At 38.5% G+C, this 16623-nt stretch overlaps 1 protein-coding gene across 6 annotated transcripts in view; it reads right to left on the reverse strand.

The window, feature by feature from the left end:
- The window catches only part of STXBP4 (syntaxin binding protein 4), a 172620-nt gene that overhangs the window by 96984 nt on the left and 59013 nt on the right, over positions 1–16623 (reverse strand). For all 6 annotated transcript variants that reach the window (XM_079797222.1, XM_079797220.1, XM_079797218.1 and 3 more), the window contains 3 exons: positions 14548–14664; positions 13741–13790; positions 11522–11655 (listed from right to left, as the gene is read on the reverse strand). In XM_079797222.1, coding sequence (XP_079653348.1) covers positions 11522–11655; positions 13741–13790; positions 14548–14664 — 301 coding nt within the window. The remainder of the gene's footprint in view (positions 1–11521; positions 11656–13740; positions 13791–14547; positions 14665–16623) is intronic.

Genomic DNA, 16623 nt, shown 5'->3' on the forward strand with positions numbered 1-16623 from the left:
GTCACTTCGTGACACCCACCAGACAATCAGGAGTGAGTATACAAACTAACGAGACAAAGATGGTGGCAGCCCCACCCCCAGCTGCTCCGGGCCTCTGGGCAGCACGCATGCAGGCGCACAGTGGCCGGGCGGGGTGGGACGCCTGCTATGACGGGGAGGGCAGGGGGCAGAGGGAGCTACAGGAATGGCGCTCCGGCTGGAGCGAAGACTGAAGGCTCTGGCTGGAGCGAAGATGGAAGGTGGCGGCCAGAGCGAAGGCCTGGTCCCGGGTGCTGGCAGCCAGGGGAAGAAAGGCCTATTGTACGAATCTTCGTGCAACAGGCCTCTAGTCTGTATATAAGAGGGAACTTTTTTCACCCAGGGAAACATTCTAGCCTTGCCACTCTGAAGGTCATTTTCTCAACTGGGAAGATACAGGCAAATGTCAGTTTGTTTTTCACAAACATACCAGGCACTCTCCTGCCTCAGGGCCTTTGCACATGCTGCTGGGACATTCTTCTACGAGATATCTCTATGACTTACTCCTTCCTCTTAGGGGTGGAATGATTGTGAAAATGTAGCTTACTGTAAAGGTTTGCAATGAACGGTGGCTACTCATACCCATACCTGGGCATTTCTACCTTCTATATAAGTTCAGCAAGGCCTCCCTCTTCATATACAAGACTGCAATATGGGAGCCCTTGAGGCTGCCAGTTAGACTTAAACTTCTCTAGTATTTCAAACTTTATATTCCCGAAGTAAATGTGAGTTAAAGCTGGGTTTCCTATGCAAATGTAACTGCTACTTAAAGAGTGAATGCAATTGTTTTCAAGGTTTCAGCACATGGTTTCCTATGTGTTTTCCGTGGAGTGATTTAATAATGATAGGTGAGCCCTAACTGTTTTGGCTCAGTGGATAGAGCGTCGGCCTGCGGACTGAAGGGTCCCAGGTTCGATTCCAGTCAAGGGCATGTATTTTGGTTATGGGCACATCCCCAATAGGGGGTGTGCAGGAGGCAGCTGATCAATGTTTCTGTCTCATTGATATTTCTAACTCTCTATCCCTCTCCCTTTCTCTCTGTAAAAAATCAATAAAATATATTTTTTAAAATAATGATAGATGATACAAATCTACATTAGTAGAAACCTTTCACCACCTTCCAAGGTTTCCAGCTCTCCCCCTCCAACAAAGAGTGGGGAAGAAGAGAATAGTTTACCCTCAGACTAGACTGCAAGGACAAACTACTTCTTTTACATAATGACAATGAATGATGAAAATTATAATGATATATATTGAGTACCTACCAGATGTGAGTCACTTTATAAACATTATCTTTAATAAGCTTGCTACTTCAGATGTATTATATTTAATTCTTGTAACAACTCTATGATTTGGTGATATCTCCATGTTCATAGATGAAGAAAATGAGACTCAGAAAGCTTAGAGAAACCCCCAAACACAAATCTATTGGGTAGTAGAGCTGTATTTGAACCTATACTATTCTGCCTGTCTACAAGTAAAAAATGAGTTTAACCAAAGAACTTATATGCATAACCAATGAACACAGACAATAGTGTGGTGAAGGCCTGGGGGTGGGTGGGTGGGAGTGGACGAAGAGGGAACAGAGGGGACATCTGTAATACTTTCAACAATACTTAATTTATAAAGATAAATTTTAAAAATGAGCCTATTGTTTTGATGAAGATAGCATTTAGTGTACATAGAACTGATTTTTATGTAAAAAACTACAGACAATTTCACAAATGTTACTCCATTTTAGTCCATAATATAATGAGCCAAGATGCTCATTCTTTCCATTTTATAAACAGAGCAAAAGTGAGGTTGAGGAATTAACTCCAGATTTAAAAGATTTCGTGCAAGAAGCAGGTTCTCTCATTCCCAATTTACTTTGGGAGTGAATTTATGTTGACTTTAACTTTCATTAGCATTTGGGAGAAGAAATGAGAAACACCAATAGCATTGTGCAGTCCCAAGACCTAATCATCTTAATCTAATTGGTAATGTTGGTTGGATAAGTTCATAAGGTCACACGCTTTTGAAAAAGATTGTTAAAGATTCAGTTCTTGATTCTGTATCTTTGGTTTTAAGGTCTTTAACCTAGGCGCATCTATTATTCCCCTTTTATGCACTCTTGTAAATGATGCCAAAGGGAGTTTTTATTTCTTATTGTGAGGTTTCCATGATGCTTAACTTTTTTTTTTTTTTTTACTTTTAAAAGATGGTTTAAATTTCAGAAGTAACAAATGTTCCCTCTAAAAAGAATATTCAAAGACAAGTTTCTAAACACACACACACACACACACACACACACACACACACAAAACAAAACAAAACAAAACAAAAAACCCCACAGATACTCTGCCAATCTGACTTCCTGAAAAACTAATGCATCAAAGTTAGGTATCCTCTATACCTGATGGAAAATTGGGAAAGTTTTTTGAACCAACGAAAGCTGGTGCTTTATTCTGAAGATGTAAGTCAGGAAAATTAGTTAAGATGAGGTAAATTTTGGTCAATGATTCTAATTAAAATAAAAAATGAACTCTAAACATAATCTTCTATTTACATAATGCTTTACATTTTTTAAAGCATTTTAATATAGTTCCCTTTGTGCTTGAAACAATGTCATGAAGATTGTATTCCCACTCCAGAAACTTAGGTAACTAATAAGTCACCGTATTTTATCAAACCTTAGATACCGTTGAGTATAAGACCCCCCCCCCACCCCGACCCTTTCCTGCCATGTTATATACTCCAAAGAGAAAAAATATCCTAATTCAATTGTTATGTAATGACAAACTACACCGAGTGGCCAGATTATTATGACCACCCCATCAGTACTTTGTTGGGCCACCTTTTGCCTTCAATACTGTGGTGATTCTTCTTGGCATTGGCTCCATGAGATGTTGAAAGGTGATGCAAGGAATCTGACACCATGCCTGATGAATAGCACTGTGCAGTTCTGTGAGATTTGATGGTTGTGGAACCAGCTGCCTGATGGCTCTTTTAACTTCATCCCACAAATGCTCAATTGGATTGAGATCTGGTGATTGTGGGGGCAACCTAAGCAAGGTAAAGTCTCCCTCATGTTCTTGAAACCACTCCTGCACAATCTGCATTTTGGCATGGCGCATTATCTTGTTGGAAGAAGCCATCTCCATTGGGATACGCCATCAACATGATAGGATGAACTTGATCAGCAACGATACTTAGGTATGTTGTGCTATTCAGACGTTTTCCCACACGAATTAAAGGGCCCAAATCATGCCAGGAAAACATGCCCCAAACCATAACACTGCCCCCACCAGCTTGAAGGGTTGTACTCATGCATGTGGGGTGCATGCTTTCATGATGTTTCCGTGAAGTTCTCACTCTGCCATCTGCATGATGCAACTGGAAACGTGATTCATCGGACCACATGACTTTTTTCCAATGCTCGACTGTCCAATCCTTGTATTCCTGTGCGAATTGGAGACGTTTTATCTTGGTAACTGCAGACAGCAAAGGTGTTCGAATAGGCCTTCTGCTTCCATATCCCATACAATGCAGTGTATGGCTAATTTGCCTACAAACGTCAGGTGGTCATAATAATCTGGCCACTCAGTGTATATCCCCTAGAGACCCATAGGACTCATCAGAAGATCTGAGTTAGGGTTCTGGGGTTGTCCTCTCCGAGCCTGTGACTTAAGTACATCATTTAAGTTCTCTGAGCCTTGATCTTTTTCTACCTTCTAAATTAGAAATGATAATGCCTACCTCACAGGATTTATTGATGTGCAGACATATTGATGTAAAATAGTACTTTTAAACCTTATGTAAAACTGATAAAATTTAAAAGCCTTTTATCTCTATGATATTACGATTTCAAAATATATTATCTGTCCTAGTAATAGTCATATTCTGTTGTTGAAGGCAGAAAGTTCTGGATCAAAATTGAACTCGTTTATCACATTAAATTATTGCTCGAGCTGTTACTGCACACAACGGCTCCCACTGCTGTCTTTTCTGAGATGAGCTGTTGCTACTTCGTCCTCATTTGACCTCCGGAGAACACCCATCCCATTAACCCCCCAAAATTTACTCCGTTTGGATGAGGACATCCTCAGTCCTTGAAGGACAAATATTTCTTTCTGGCATCATTTACATTTTGCTTGTCCAGACAGTTATAGGACTGCAGCGTGAACTACATGTTAGACATTCTGTTGTTATAGTCAGTTCTAATCGTGAAAGAAACTGGAGTTCATTTTTTGGAAAGCAGATAATTTAACAGACTTTACCATCAATGCCCTTCTGTAGTTTTTGAAGCAGTCCTTGTATTTTTTTTTTCTGCTTTTGTGTTAGAAATCATTTTATGTTATGATCTGTTCATCATGGTAGTCCTAAGGTGTTTTACCAGATTAAGTCTTAGACACTGTCCATCCTGCAATCCCCTTGACAACCATACTCCTGTCCTGTGGGAGGAGTTAAGTACTGCTCATCTAGCCAAGCCTTCCTATATTACGACTGCTGGCAGTCTATGTGATTAAAGTCCGGATCTGAAATACTTTCCTGGTAATGATCTTCCATGAAAATGCATACCGTGTAGTAGCTCTGGGATCACTACTCACTAGAAATCTGTGTGTGTGCACTAAATACAGGAAATATGGTGGCTTTATGATTTTATAACAAACTGTATTAAGTTTGCTTCGTATATACTTACAGAGAATAGCAGAGGATTACTACAGATTTGGTATTCTTAAACAATTTCACCATTTCAGTTCATGGAATTTGTTCCATGAAAGAGGCACATACTCAGTAGTTAATTAATGTGCCGAAGGAGCAAGAGGGAAACATGAGGTCAGCTAAGATCTGTGATGACAACACAGCATTGCTTTGTGCATCTGGAGTCATGGGCCCCATAAGCACAGGGATATCAAGTCTGAACATCAGTATTGAATTTCAGGTGTTCCAAACGTTATCCACTCACATTAGTAGATGTAATACTAATCTCTTTTTAAACAAGGGACATTTGCTCCTACCTACTCCAAACCAAGCCCAAGCTACTACCCTCTCCCACTGCAACAGCCAAGTAATCTTCTAGCTTTCTTTACTCTTGCGGCTCTTACAGTCCAGTTTCAAAGAAATGCCTCAATGATCTTTTAAAATGTAGATCAGGTCATATTACTCCTCCTGCTTAAAACCATCAATGGCTCCTATGACACAAAAGAAAATCCGAACTCCTGAGGATGGTGTCCAAAGCCCTGTATGACCTGGCTCCTTCCTCCACCTCCACCTTCACTTGTCACTCTCCTGCTTGCTCCGATGTATCAGATATCCAGGTTTTTGTCTGTCCTGCAACTATGTTAAGATTGCTCCTACCTCAGGGCTTTTGTACTTGGCCTGAAAAGCTCTTCCCGTAGATTTTCTCCAGGTGGGATCTTGGCTCAAATGTCACCCCTTTAAAGAGGAGTAACATCCCCACTTACACATCAGCTGGTTTTGTTATATTTGTATCAGTCATCACTGTCTGGAATTGTTACTCACTTATTTGGTAACTTGTTTGTCATCTCTGCCCTTAAGCAATGGGATGGCAAGGGCTTTGTTCATGCTGTTATTCCAGTGCCTAGGTTAGGCGCTGGCCCTCTGCGGATACTCAAGGAATAGTTCATGCAAGAATAAAGCAAGGAATCTAAATGATTACATTTTCTTAAGTGATACAGTTTTCTGGAAATAAAACTGTACCAGGAAAGAAATTACTGATTTTTCTCAAAGCTAATAATAATTTGCCCATTTAAAACAAAATTAAATAACCCAAGCATAGTTTCTTTCCCAGAAATCACCCAAGATTGAATCTGATATACTTTCTTAATGGAACATTTCAGAAGTGACCTACTTTTAATTTATAACGATACGGGATAATATATGAGCTTAGCATTTTCTATAAACATTTACAGTGGCTATTATCTGGCTCTGAATAATCAAGTCTCCAGAGAACAGGTCTGCCTTATAAAAACAGGTGGACTTGTCTCTCTAATGGCATCAGAATCATGCTAAGTGATTCCCTGATGCTTGGAACACTCTCCTAAATCCCAGAAGGAAGATACATAAACACGCATGATTACTTTACGGAGAAGTAAAATCCATAATGCCCATTCTAAATAGTACAGCTGACTTTCACCAAAGATATCTGACTCGCCCTTTGATAAATTCATGTTAATAAAAATGAGTTCTGGGGGAAATAAGAAAAGCAATGATGATAGTTTGAGACCCAGAGTAAGTACAATGAGAAGGTGCTATATCTAGTCTGAGTTTTGGATCCAAAAGAAAAGTTATGAAGGCCTTCAAATGCATTTCCCCATTTTCTCCTAAAACCTTTCCCCATCTGCCTAAATCACTTCTGATGAGCTACTACAGACCTTCTAGATTTAAAAGTTAAAATATTGCTAATTTCAGCCAGGAACACCTGAATGGATGCAGAAGGCTCACATAGACAAACATGAAATCAGATGGTCATTGCTTGATAGGAGGAAAGTTCAGCCTTATTTTCAAATGGCTGAATAAGAATTACATACTTATGCAACCAATTTGTAACAGCTGAACATCCATATTTCTATTATAAGAAATGATGTGATAAAAATACTTAGGTATGCACTTTTATGCACATCTCTCATTATTTTCTTTGCAAAAAAATACCAGTAAGTGTGATTATTAAGTTAAAATATATGATCATTACAACATTTTTTTTAACTTTCACAGAAACTTTTCAAATAGACATTTCACAAGCTCCTGATATGCACTGTAAAACTGATTCCCAAGAATGTGGTGCCCAGTTATATCCCCACCTGCAGTGGATGAGAATATTCACTTTCAAATTTAATAAGGGGCCAGGATTGGATGGCTCTAAATCGGGGGATTTTTTATTTCTTTAGTATGTAACATAGGAGCAACTTAAAAGACAGTGCATTCTCTATGGACTCCTTGCTTCCTTGGCTCTGGCGTCGTTTGGGCCCTCGTAGGGGTAGAAACCTTTGCTCCAGCTGCTCATCTAAATTCCGTGAGCCTCGGAGGCTTAAGAGCCCACCTGTCATTAGAGTTTCACCCTCCGTTTCGGTGCAGGGGGAGGTTCCTTTCTTGGTTTCAATCTTTTAAACACACGAATGCAATTTTAAATGTCATTTCTAAGTATAAGAGCAGAATGGGGAGGTTTTGGCCTGAGATCACTACCATCTTGTTCCCAGAGTCTATTCTGAATCCCAACAGCTCTATTTTCTAGCTTTAGTACCATGGATTTTTTCCATCGTCGCACATTGGTATATTTATGTATATATTTGTTTAGAAGAGCTTGGATGAAGTGTGTGTGTGTGTATGTGTGCATGTGTGTGTAAACGTGTGATGCATTTCTCTTTATAAAAGCTTGAATGCAGAGAGCTCTGTGCTCAGAACTGGCTTTTGACCTCTGACAGGATGTGTGGACCCTGGTTGCCCTGACAGTCACCAAGTTGTTCAGGCTAGGGGCTGGCCAATACACATTTACATTGTGTGTCCAGGATGTTGCAGAAGTCTGAAGGATGTGAGGAGCAAGCCAGGGTCAGAGGTGGTGTGCAGAGCACCGTGGCACTAGGTGCAGAAGCCGCTGTGTCAACTCCCTTTACATTTAAAGCTTTCTGGATGCCCAGGGCATGTCAGATCTGAAGTGTTTCTAGGCCGCCTAAAGGACCAAGCCCCGGTAAGCCTTCTGCTTGACACAGAATGTGTGCGAACCCCGAGAACTGCAAAAATGCCATTGAGCCCAGCTGGTGTGGCTCAGTGGTTGAGTGTCGACCTACGAACCAGGAGGTTACAGTTTGATTCCCAGTCAGGGCACATGTCTGGGTTGGTGGCTCGATCCCCAGTGGGGGGCATGCAGGATGTTTCTGTCTCTCTCTCCCTCTCCTTCCCTCTCCGAAATCAATAAAAAAATATTTTTAAAAAATGCCATCGACTCAAAGAGAAAAGAGAAAAAAGAGTCTGTCTACCTGCCAGGCAGTTTCTGACTTTATTGCCCCTTCAAATACGAATGCAGTATGGAGTGCCCTCCTGCCAGGGTTCCTCATCACTGCTACTGTGGTGCCAGCAGAAGGAGGAACAAGTTGGCCCTTTGTGTTTTCCTTCTAAGAGGTGCTACCTGCCCTGTACTGAAAAGACTTGGGGGCGGGGGGGGGGGGGGGTCTGCCTGTAACTGCTGGTGCTTTTGAAGATTTCACCCTATTTGGATATTGCAATAATTATTTCCATGGGAATCTTGAAGGAAGGTAATGCCTGTGTTTATGCTACCAATTACTCAGGAAGTCAGTAAGTCCTCTTTTTATTAAAGACCTCCTCAGGGATTATCTAGCTAGATTCTCTTATTATGCATTTTTAAACTAGAACTGCCTCTTCCTGTTTTTGTTAAGAGTTAGTTTGTCCATCTAGATGTCAATCAAAAAAGATTATAGTTCAAAGCAAGTAGTTATTTTAAATAAAGGTTACACGAAAGCATTCCAATATTGACCATGTAAGTATTGATGGAGAACAATATAAGTACCTCCAAGGATTCAAAAAATGATTAAAAATGCCTACTCTGTCTATATACTGTTTCAATGGAAGTAATGTAACAGAACAGGCCAACGTTTTCTTACAGTTAGCAATAAGCAACTAACAGATGCTGACTCAGACATTTAGCCGCCGTTTCCTGTGATGACAATATTCTAACTCAAAATCCATAACAACATTAAATGTTCTATATTAGGAAAACCTCTCATCTTCCATATTTTTAAAAGTATCCAAACTGAAAGAAGCTTTAGGCAATAATTATTTTCTCTGCACAGAGAAAAGTTGCATTAAGTTAATTACTTTAAATAATAATGATAATGTGGTACAGCTTAGCAGCTATGGTAATGTCCATTTATGAAGTCTCTTATATTACCAGGTGCTCTGTTAGCTATTTTACATGTATCTCATTTAATCATCCAATCCTGCCACTTCTGATACAATCTCCACTTTTTACGTGAGGAAACAGGCCCAGAGGTTAAGTAATGTGCCCAAGACAGCTGGGGAACTAATTGGGATGCTCTCTGGAGCATCTATCTCTAGGGAAACTCAGAGATTCTGAGGAGCATTATGGATTTGAACTGCTACCCCAGGCTGCCTCTATGATTCCCAAACTTCTCCACTGCTCAAGGTATTCTGCTGAGGGCAGAGGGCCATCTCTGTTAGGCATAAACACCTGAAAATGAATGCAAAAATGATATAATTTTACAATTCTGGGAGAAGGACTTTCTCCAGATTTTAGTGTAGCCCACGATCCAAAAAAGGTTCACAATTGTCTTGTAGACATTCTTTGGAAGATTGTTCTTAAGCTCTCAGACCCAAGAAATCTTATTCTCATTTCCGAGGAAATCCCACAGTATTACATCTTAGAGAGTCCTTCTATTATGAAGAAAGTGGAGGCAATTACCAAAGCGAAAATTTCAGATTGTAACTTGAAATAATCAGATAGCCATGGCCAAGGAAATGAGGTGAAGGCTGAAGGTGAATTATCTACTTCATGGTAGTAAGTTTCTGTTTTTCATTGCACATGTAGAAAATGCTACTGTGTAAAGAGAAAGAAAAATGAGCTGATCTAAATTACTAAACTTAAAAAGATATATTATATAAAAGTACAAAAGTACTGGGAAAATATGCCAGCATTGGCAACTACATTTCTAAATAAAAAGAAAGCATAGAAACTATTTGCTAGTCTTAAACGAAGTATGTATAACCTTGCAATGGATAAAAGGTACAGAGGGAATTTTTCACTTTTCTTCGAAGAAGTTCTGCTGAATTTCAGACATTTTCTTTGAATAACCACGTTTGACAAATATAAAGGTTAATGTTAGCAAGGTAATTAAAATGAATGATGGCAGTGTCACTGGGCTATGTCTGTGAAGGTGCTTCCTCACCCTGTTCCCACTCTAACTTAAAAATGTCTGATATATAAAACTGTGAGCTTATGCATATATATTAGGAGTGGTTATTTTTTTATCCCCTCCCTTAAAACCTACAGGATTTCTTTACATAAAGAGTTCTTACAGGTTTTTTGAGATGTAATTTGATTTTTTAAAAGATAATAGGTTATACAAAATTTTAAAAAGCCCTACTGCATAAACTAAGCAGCTACTATGAGAGCCACCATTTCTAATCCTCTATAACAAAGTATTGAAGGAAAAAGTTAACCCAAAGAATTTTGAACATTGCTCTCCACCAAATCAAGTCAAGCCATCTACTACTTAAGACATAACTCAAAACTTATTATTTTAATACTTATTCAATGTAGAATTTTATCTATATCTCTATATACTTTTATCAATATATATTTTATATCTGGTCCCCAGCACAAAAAAATGAAGAATGGCAAACTAGAGAAATAGTGAAATGTTAGTGGCCAGCACAAAAGCAATCGGCAGACTGATTGACATCAAGGGAAGAGACAGAAAAAGAAACAAATAAGAAAGGAGTCCGCATGCACGAAGAGGCCGAAGGGCCTGGAGATGGCAGGAGGGAAGGGTGGAAATGTCCAGTCAGTCCAGCTTTCCCCCCAGGACCTCCTATCCTGTGAGATGCTGGAACTTACTTCGAGCATTGCCCACTTCTCTTTCTAGCTCAGTGGTGCCTTGGGCCCTGGCAGATCATGCATTTCCTAGAGAGGTGTTCTCCTGGCCTCGCTGAGGAGTGAATGCCTGAGCAAGCAGCCCTGAAGAGCAGGGAACTGGTTCAGCTCTTCGTCAGCCCTTTAATTAATTACCTCGCTGGCTGCCCCACGGCCTAGTTTTCCCTGCCTGTGATCCTGGGGATTTCCCCGCTGCTGAACTCACTGTTACAGCTTCTTGTCTTTAACATTTACTGTGTTTTGGGGGTCTTTGGCTCAGCTGGGTCGTATCTTCAATCTTACTCCATCTGATGTCTACATATTTTCTTAATTGATTTTTTTTTTTTTGGCCCAGGGGGAAGGGAGAGGGAGAGAGAAAGAGAGAACCATCCATGTGAGAGGGAAACATTGATTGGTTGCCTCCCATATGCACTCCAAGCAGGGATCAGACCCCACCTGGGCACGTGCCCTGACAGGGAAAAGAACCCACGACCTTTTGGTGTATGAAATGGTACGTCAACCAACTGAGCCACGCCAGCCAAGGGTCCATCTATTCATATTGTTCAAAAATTCCTCCATGTTGACTCCACCCTTCCAGGTTTCCAGTGTTGTTGAGGACCTATTTTTATGCTTATTCTTCCACATCAAAGAGACTTTGGATGGAAGTAAAGACACATCTTAATCAGCTATCTTCTGTTGGAAGCCATTCTGGGCAGTTTAAGTAAAACAAATACTCTCCCCCTGTAACCAGTGCATTAACATTTTTATCACTTAGCTATCAATGTTACTGTAGCCAAACTAACACTTCAACACAGTCAAACTGTCAAATTTGAAATTTTCTTTTGTTTTGTTAAATCAATTAATTTTAAAAAGTGAAAAAAAACTCTGAAAACTTACAGTCCATATCAAGTATGGCACGAACGGATTTAACGAGTTCCTTAGACTCCAGGGCCAGCGAGGCTGGGATGTTCCGGCCATTCCTGCCCAGCGATGTAAGGGAAGTCTGAGAGGCTAACAAGGCTCTTCTTTCACTGAGGGCAATAAAACAAAGTTGAAGTCATCACACAATAAACAGCATCTATCTTTGCTAAATTTGAATTTGTGTTAGTTATACATTTGTACAGAAATATTTCTACATCTGGGAACATTGTCTTCTTATAGCCATAAATGAAGTAATTCACAGAAAACATAACTTCTGTTTTCAATTCTTGACTGTGTAATAAATAGGCATATTTTTAAAAAAGGATTAGAAGGATGGCCCACCTCCTAAATCATTTGTTGGGCTTTTTTAGTGAGTACTTATATTATGCTAACATGATGTAGCCTTTTATTTCATTTTGTAAAAATTCAAGTTAAGCTCATAAACATAAATTTATTAAACATGCATCTACTATTACTTCTTATAATATTAACTACAACTTCAATATTTATATTTACTCGTGAAATTATCTCTTAAGCACTTCCATTTGTTGCTCCTAAATCTAACAGCCTAGAGCACTTATGTTACTTAAAAAAATGCAAATGGCACCTGAAATAAATGTATTTAGATATAATTAAAAATGCAAGGGTTTGTTTACCACAAAAAGCCATTATGCTAAGCATAATTCTTAAGCATAATGGGATTAATTAACAAGGAAAGATTAAAGCATCAATTATTAAATTCAAATACAGAACCTTTATTTTGTGTTGAATGACCACGAAAAATATCCACCACAAAGATCTAGTATATTAAAAAGACTGACCCAGCTGGTGTGGCTCCGTGGTTGAGCAATGACCTATGAACCAGGAAGTAATGGTTCAATTCCTGGTTAGGGTACATGCCTGGGTTTCGGGCTCAATCCCCAATAGGGGGCATGCAGGAGGTAGCTGATCAATGATTCTCTCTCATCATTGATGTTTCTCTCTCTCCCTCTCTCTCTCTCTCTCTCTCTCCTTCTCTGAAATCAATTTTTAAAATTCCTTAAAAACAAAAAGCTGATGAATATTCTATTGAGATCCTCCCCTTACACCTCCCCTAAAAAAAATAAATAAATAAAGACTGAACCAAATTTTGCTAGTGTTTAACTTTCCAAGACATGGTAAAACTTTATTTAATGTTACTTTTAAAATTTATCTTTTTTTAATGAACTAGATTAAGGCAAGGGAAGACTGAATTATTATTCAGGGTCACAATGAGACCGTGGGGGTGCGGGTAGAGGGCACACCTACAAGGGGAATCTGATTGCTGAGTATTTTAACATCCTTACTAAAAATAATTATCATGGAATTCACATAATTATCTTACATCATAAGCAGCATGGGTAACAACTAAAAATGTTAAATTTCTTCATTAGAAGAAATAAAACATTACAATAAAATGAGTTTAAAAGTGTTCTACTATAGGATTTCTAAATTCAAAAAAATGCTGTGGAAACCTAAAATATAATAAGAATACAGTGAATCATCTTCACTTAGTAAACTGCTTTTTTCATAGCATAAGGTAGAATTTGCTTATGTTTCTGTAAGCATTCATTGCTAGAAGTTGAATGCTAGTGTCAGCTACTATGAGGAAAAAAAATCTTTCTTTTGCATCATGTATCTAAATGACCATAAACTTGCAGTTTGAAATAAATAAATGTTATTAATATGATTGTAGCTCCTTAGTATCAGAAACCAACTGTGAATAATAACAAAATCAAGATGTATTCTCCAAATACTAGTATATATTTTTAATTCATGTCTATTGAATGCTGAAAATGCAAGAAATGCATAGCATGAGCATGTTTGATAAACTTCTGTTTGCCATAACAACTAATATGCTGGATCGAGAGTTACCTTTAGCAGTGACTAGGATAATAACTTTTATTCATACATAAGATGCTTAATTTCTTTACGGAATTCAACTTTAGAGTATGAGGTTACAATGATTTGCTAAATATCTCCAGGAATTCCTTTTACAGAGATGAGGTCAACAATGACATATCCTTGTATCTATTTCCACAAGACATTAAAGAGCAGTATCGAATAGGAGTTACATAGCATCTTAAACCTAAGAGACTTTTGTATTTTAGTCCCAATTACCAGATGAAAATGTAGTCAGGGGCCGTACTCTGTAGGAAGCACTCAAATATTCTTACCTTAAAGTTGATAATGGAGCACAATTATCAGAAAATACTTCTTGAATAGCCTGTCAACAAACAAAATAGCGAAGAAGATCTGTAAGTTTGATAGTTTTTAAAAATGTCTTTTCTTGCTTTATTAATATTTATCACCTCTTCCTTCATGCTCCCCCCACCTCAATTGATTTAAAGGGCACTTCTGCCCCAGCTGCTTTGGCTCAGTGGATAGAACATCGGCCTGCAGTGTGAAGGGTCCCAGGTTTGACTCTAGACAAGGGCACATGCCCTGGTTGCGGGCTCGATACCCAATAGGGGGTGAGCAGGAGGCAGCTGATAAATGGTTCTCTGCCATCACTTGATGTTTCTATCTCTCTCTCCCTCTCCCTTCCTCTCTGAAATCAATAAAAATATATTTTTTAAAAAGATATTTCTGTTTTGTGGTGTTGGGGGGGGGGGAATCAATTACAATATCATGTAATTCTACTTCGAAATATAACCATAGAATATTTCTTAATAACTAGTAAATATTTATAGAATATAAATAATGTTTATAGAATATCAAGAGTTTTCTCAGGAAAGTATTCATTAACAAACAGTATACATTTGGGATCATCTTAACCTGTCTTAATAATGTCTCTTAACAACCTGTACGTTAGCTGGTCTTTTCATTATCTAGGCAATTTAAATCTGACTCTAAGTTAGTATTGCTGTTTTGACCACAGAGACTGTTTCACCAGCCACTGAACACTGATATTTATCTATATAGCTTAGTTGCCTATCCATTTCTTAAAAATGGGCATAAAGTAATGTAATAGGAAAATTTACCTCTACAAAATGAAGCAGCTTTTCAGTGGATGCCTCGAAAGTTTTTCGAGCCACTTCCGATTTTCTCAATTGGCAGTCAAGCACTGTGATTCTCTTTCTTAGCTCCTGAACGCTTCCCTGGGTGGAGAGAGCAGAAAAGGCCATCTTAACGCCCTTCTTCCGTTCCACAGGTGAGCCTCCTGCTTTAGCTTGTGTGAACCAGTACCCGACACTGCCGTATCGTTTATTTTCTTTTTATTATTTGGGGCAGCACTTAAAAACAATGGCCCATTTAACAGTTAAACTGCACACGGGTGCTGCAAATCTGATGAGATAAGCTTCATATAACTTTATTACTTCCTATAATGAATGACATTTAAATTAGTTTACAGTGTTGTTTTGTTTTGCAACATGGCTTACCAGATGCTGACAGAAACCCTACCAGTGTGGCCAAACTAAAACTTCTGACGATATACGCCTATCCTATCTAATAAGAGACAAATATGCAAATTGACCATACCTCCGACACACCCACAAGCCACGCCCACCATCCAATCAGAGCAAGTATGCAAATTAACCCAAACCAAGATGGCTACAGCCACAGAGAGCAAGGTTTCCTAGGTAACAGAGGAAGCCAAGCTTTCTGCCAGCAGTGAGAGGTGCCGAGCGAACGCTGGAGTAAGAGTGACAGCAGCGTCATTTGCTCTGAGGGCACCTGCTGAGCTCTGGCGGCCCGCAGCGTGGGGCTTCATCAGGCACATATGGCAGGTGGGAGAACTCTAATGGGTGAACAAGGAAGAAACAAACTCAAGGTGAACAGAGTTTTGACTTTGGCTCTGGTGAGCAGATTTTAAAAAGTATCCTCTGAATAAATGCTAACCACAAGCAGGTTTAAGGTCAGAATTTATACTGTGTAAATTCATAAGCTGAAAATTTAGTTTAAATTGGTCCCAAGCTGGTAGACGAAAACACAACACTTCTCTGCAGGGGCATTTTCTACACTGAAATCTTAAGTAATTCTCACATACACTGTATCAAAAGAACCTGACCTCAGAAATGAGCTACCATAAATGAAAAGTTCATTGAAGAAAACAAATTACAAGGGAAGCCCTATAAAGACAACAGACACTGGAGTGATCAGATATAGAATGCAAAGTAATACTTACTGTGTTTTAAAACTTAAGACGGAATTGAAAGCAAAATAAAGGGTTAAGAAATAGATCCAATGACATAAAAAAATCAATCTTAAAAAATAAAAATGTAATCATAATTAAATTAGAAGCTCAATTTATGGGCTTACTATCCAATTACATACAGTTGAAAAGAGAATGTGTAAGCTGGAAGACAGAGGTAAAGAAGCTCTTTATAATGAAGCAGACAGAAAGATAAAAAATGGAAAACATAAAAGAAAGAGAAGAGGTAAGGAGAAAAGAAGATCTTGCATACATCCAACCTGAATTCCACAAGAAAGACCAAAAAGAATGAAAGAAAAATAGCTGAGGATAACACTTTATGGTTTAAAAAAAATGGCAAAGGACATTTTTTTTTTTCAGGAAGCTCAATGAATCTAAATAATTAAGTCAACACATGACTCTTCATGGTCAAACTGCTGAACACTGATGATAAAGAGATCTTAAAATCACCTACAAAAAACAATAGATTTCAAACAAATGACTGACTGGTTGATGATTACTGTAACCATGGAATAAACACTGAAAAAATCCCAGGCAAACAAAAATGGAGAGAGTTTATTAACAATAGATCCTCACTGGACAATTTCTAAAAGCTGCACTTCAGAAAGAAAGAAAATAATTCTAGCAAGAAGGTCTAAGAAAGAAAGACTGTTGCACATAGAAAATGGTAAGCATGGCAGTCTACTAAACAAAGATAGCAATCATGGTTTTAAAGTTAAGAAAGAACTAAAATAGTGACAAAATGGAAATGAAGTAGGAAGAGGTGATTGAATTTGTTCTAAAGTACTTTCAGAAGAAGGGGGAAAGCTAGTGATTAGTTTTATATAATTTAAGTTAAAATAGAATGTTAAAATTTCTTAACTAATCATTATAAATTAGAAAAAGAGTATATATCTTGTGAACC

This window comes from Cnephaeus nilssonii (genome assembly GCF_951640355.1).
Source record: "Cnephaeus nilssonii genome assembly, chromosome: 19".
NCBI lineage: Eukaryota > Metazoa > Chordata > Mammalia > Chiroptera > Vespertilionidae > Cnephaeus > Cnephaeus nilssonii.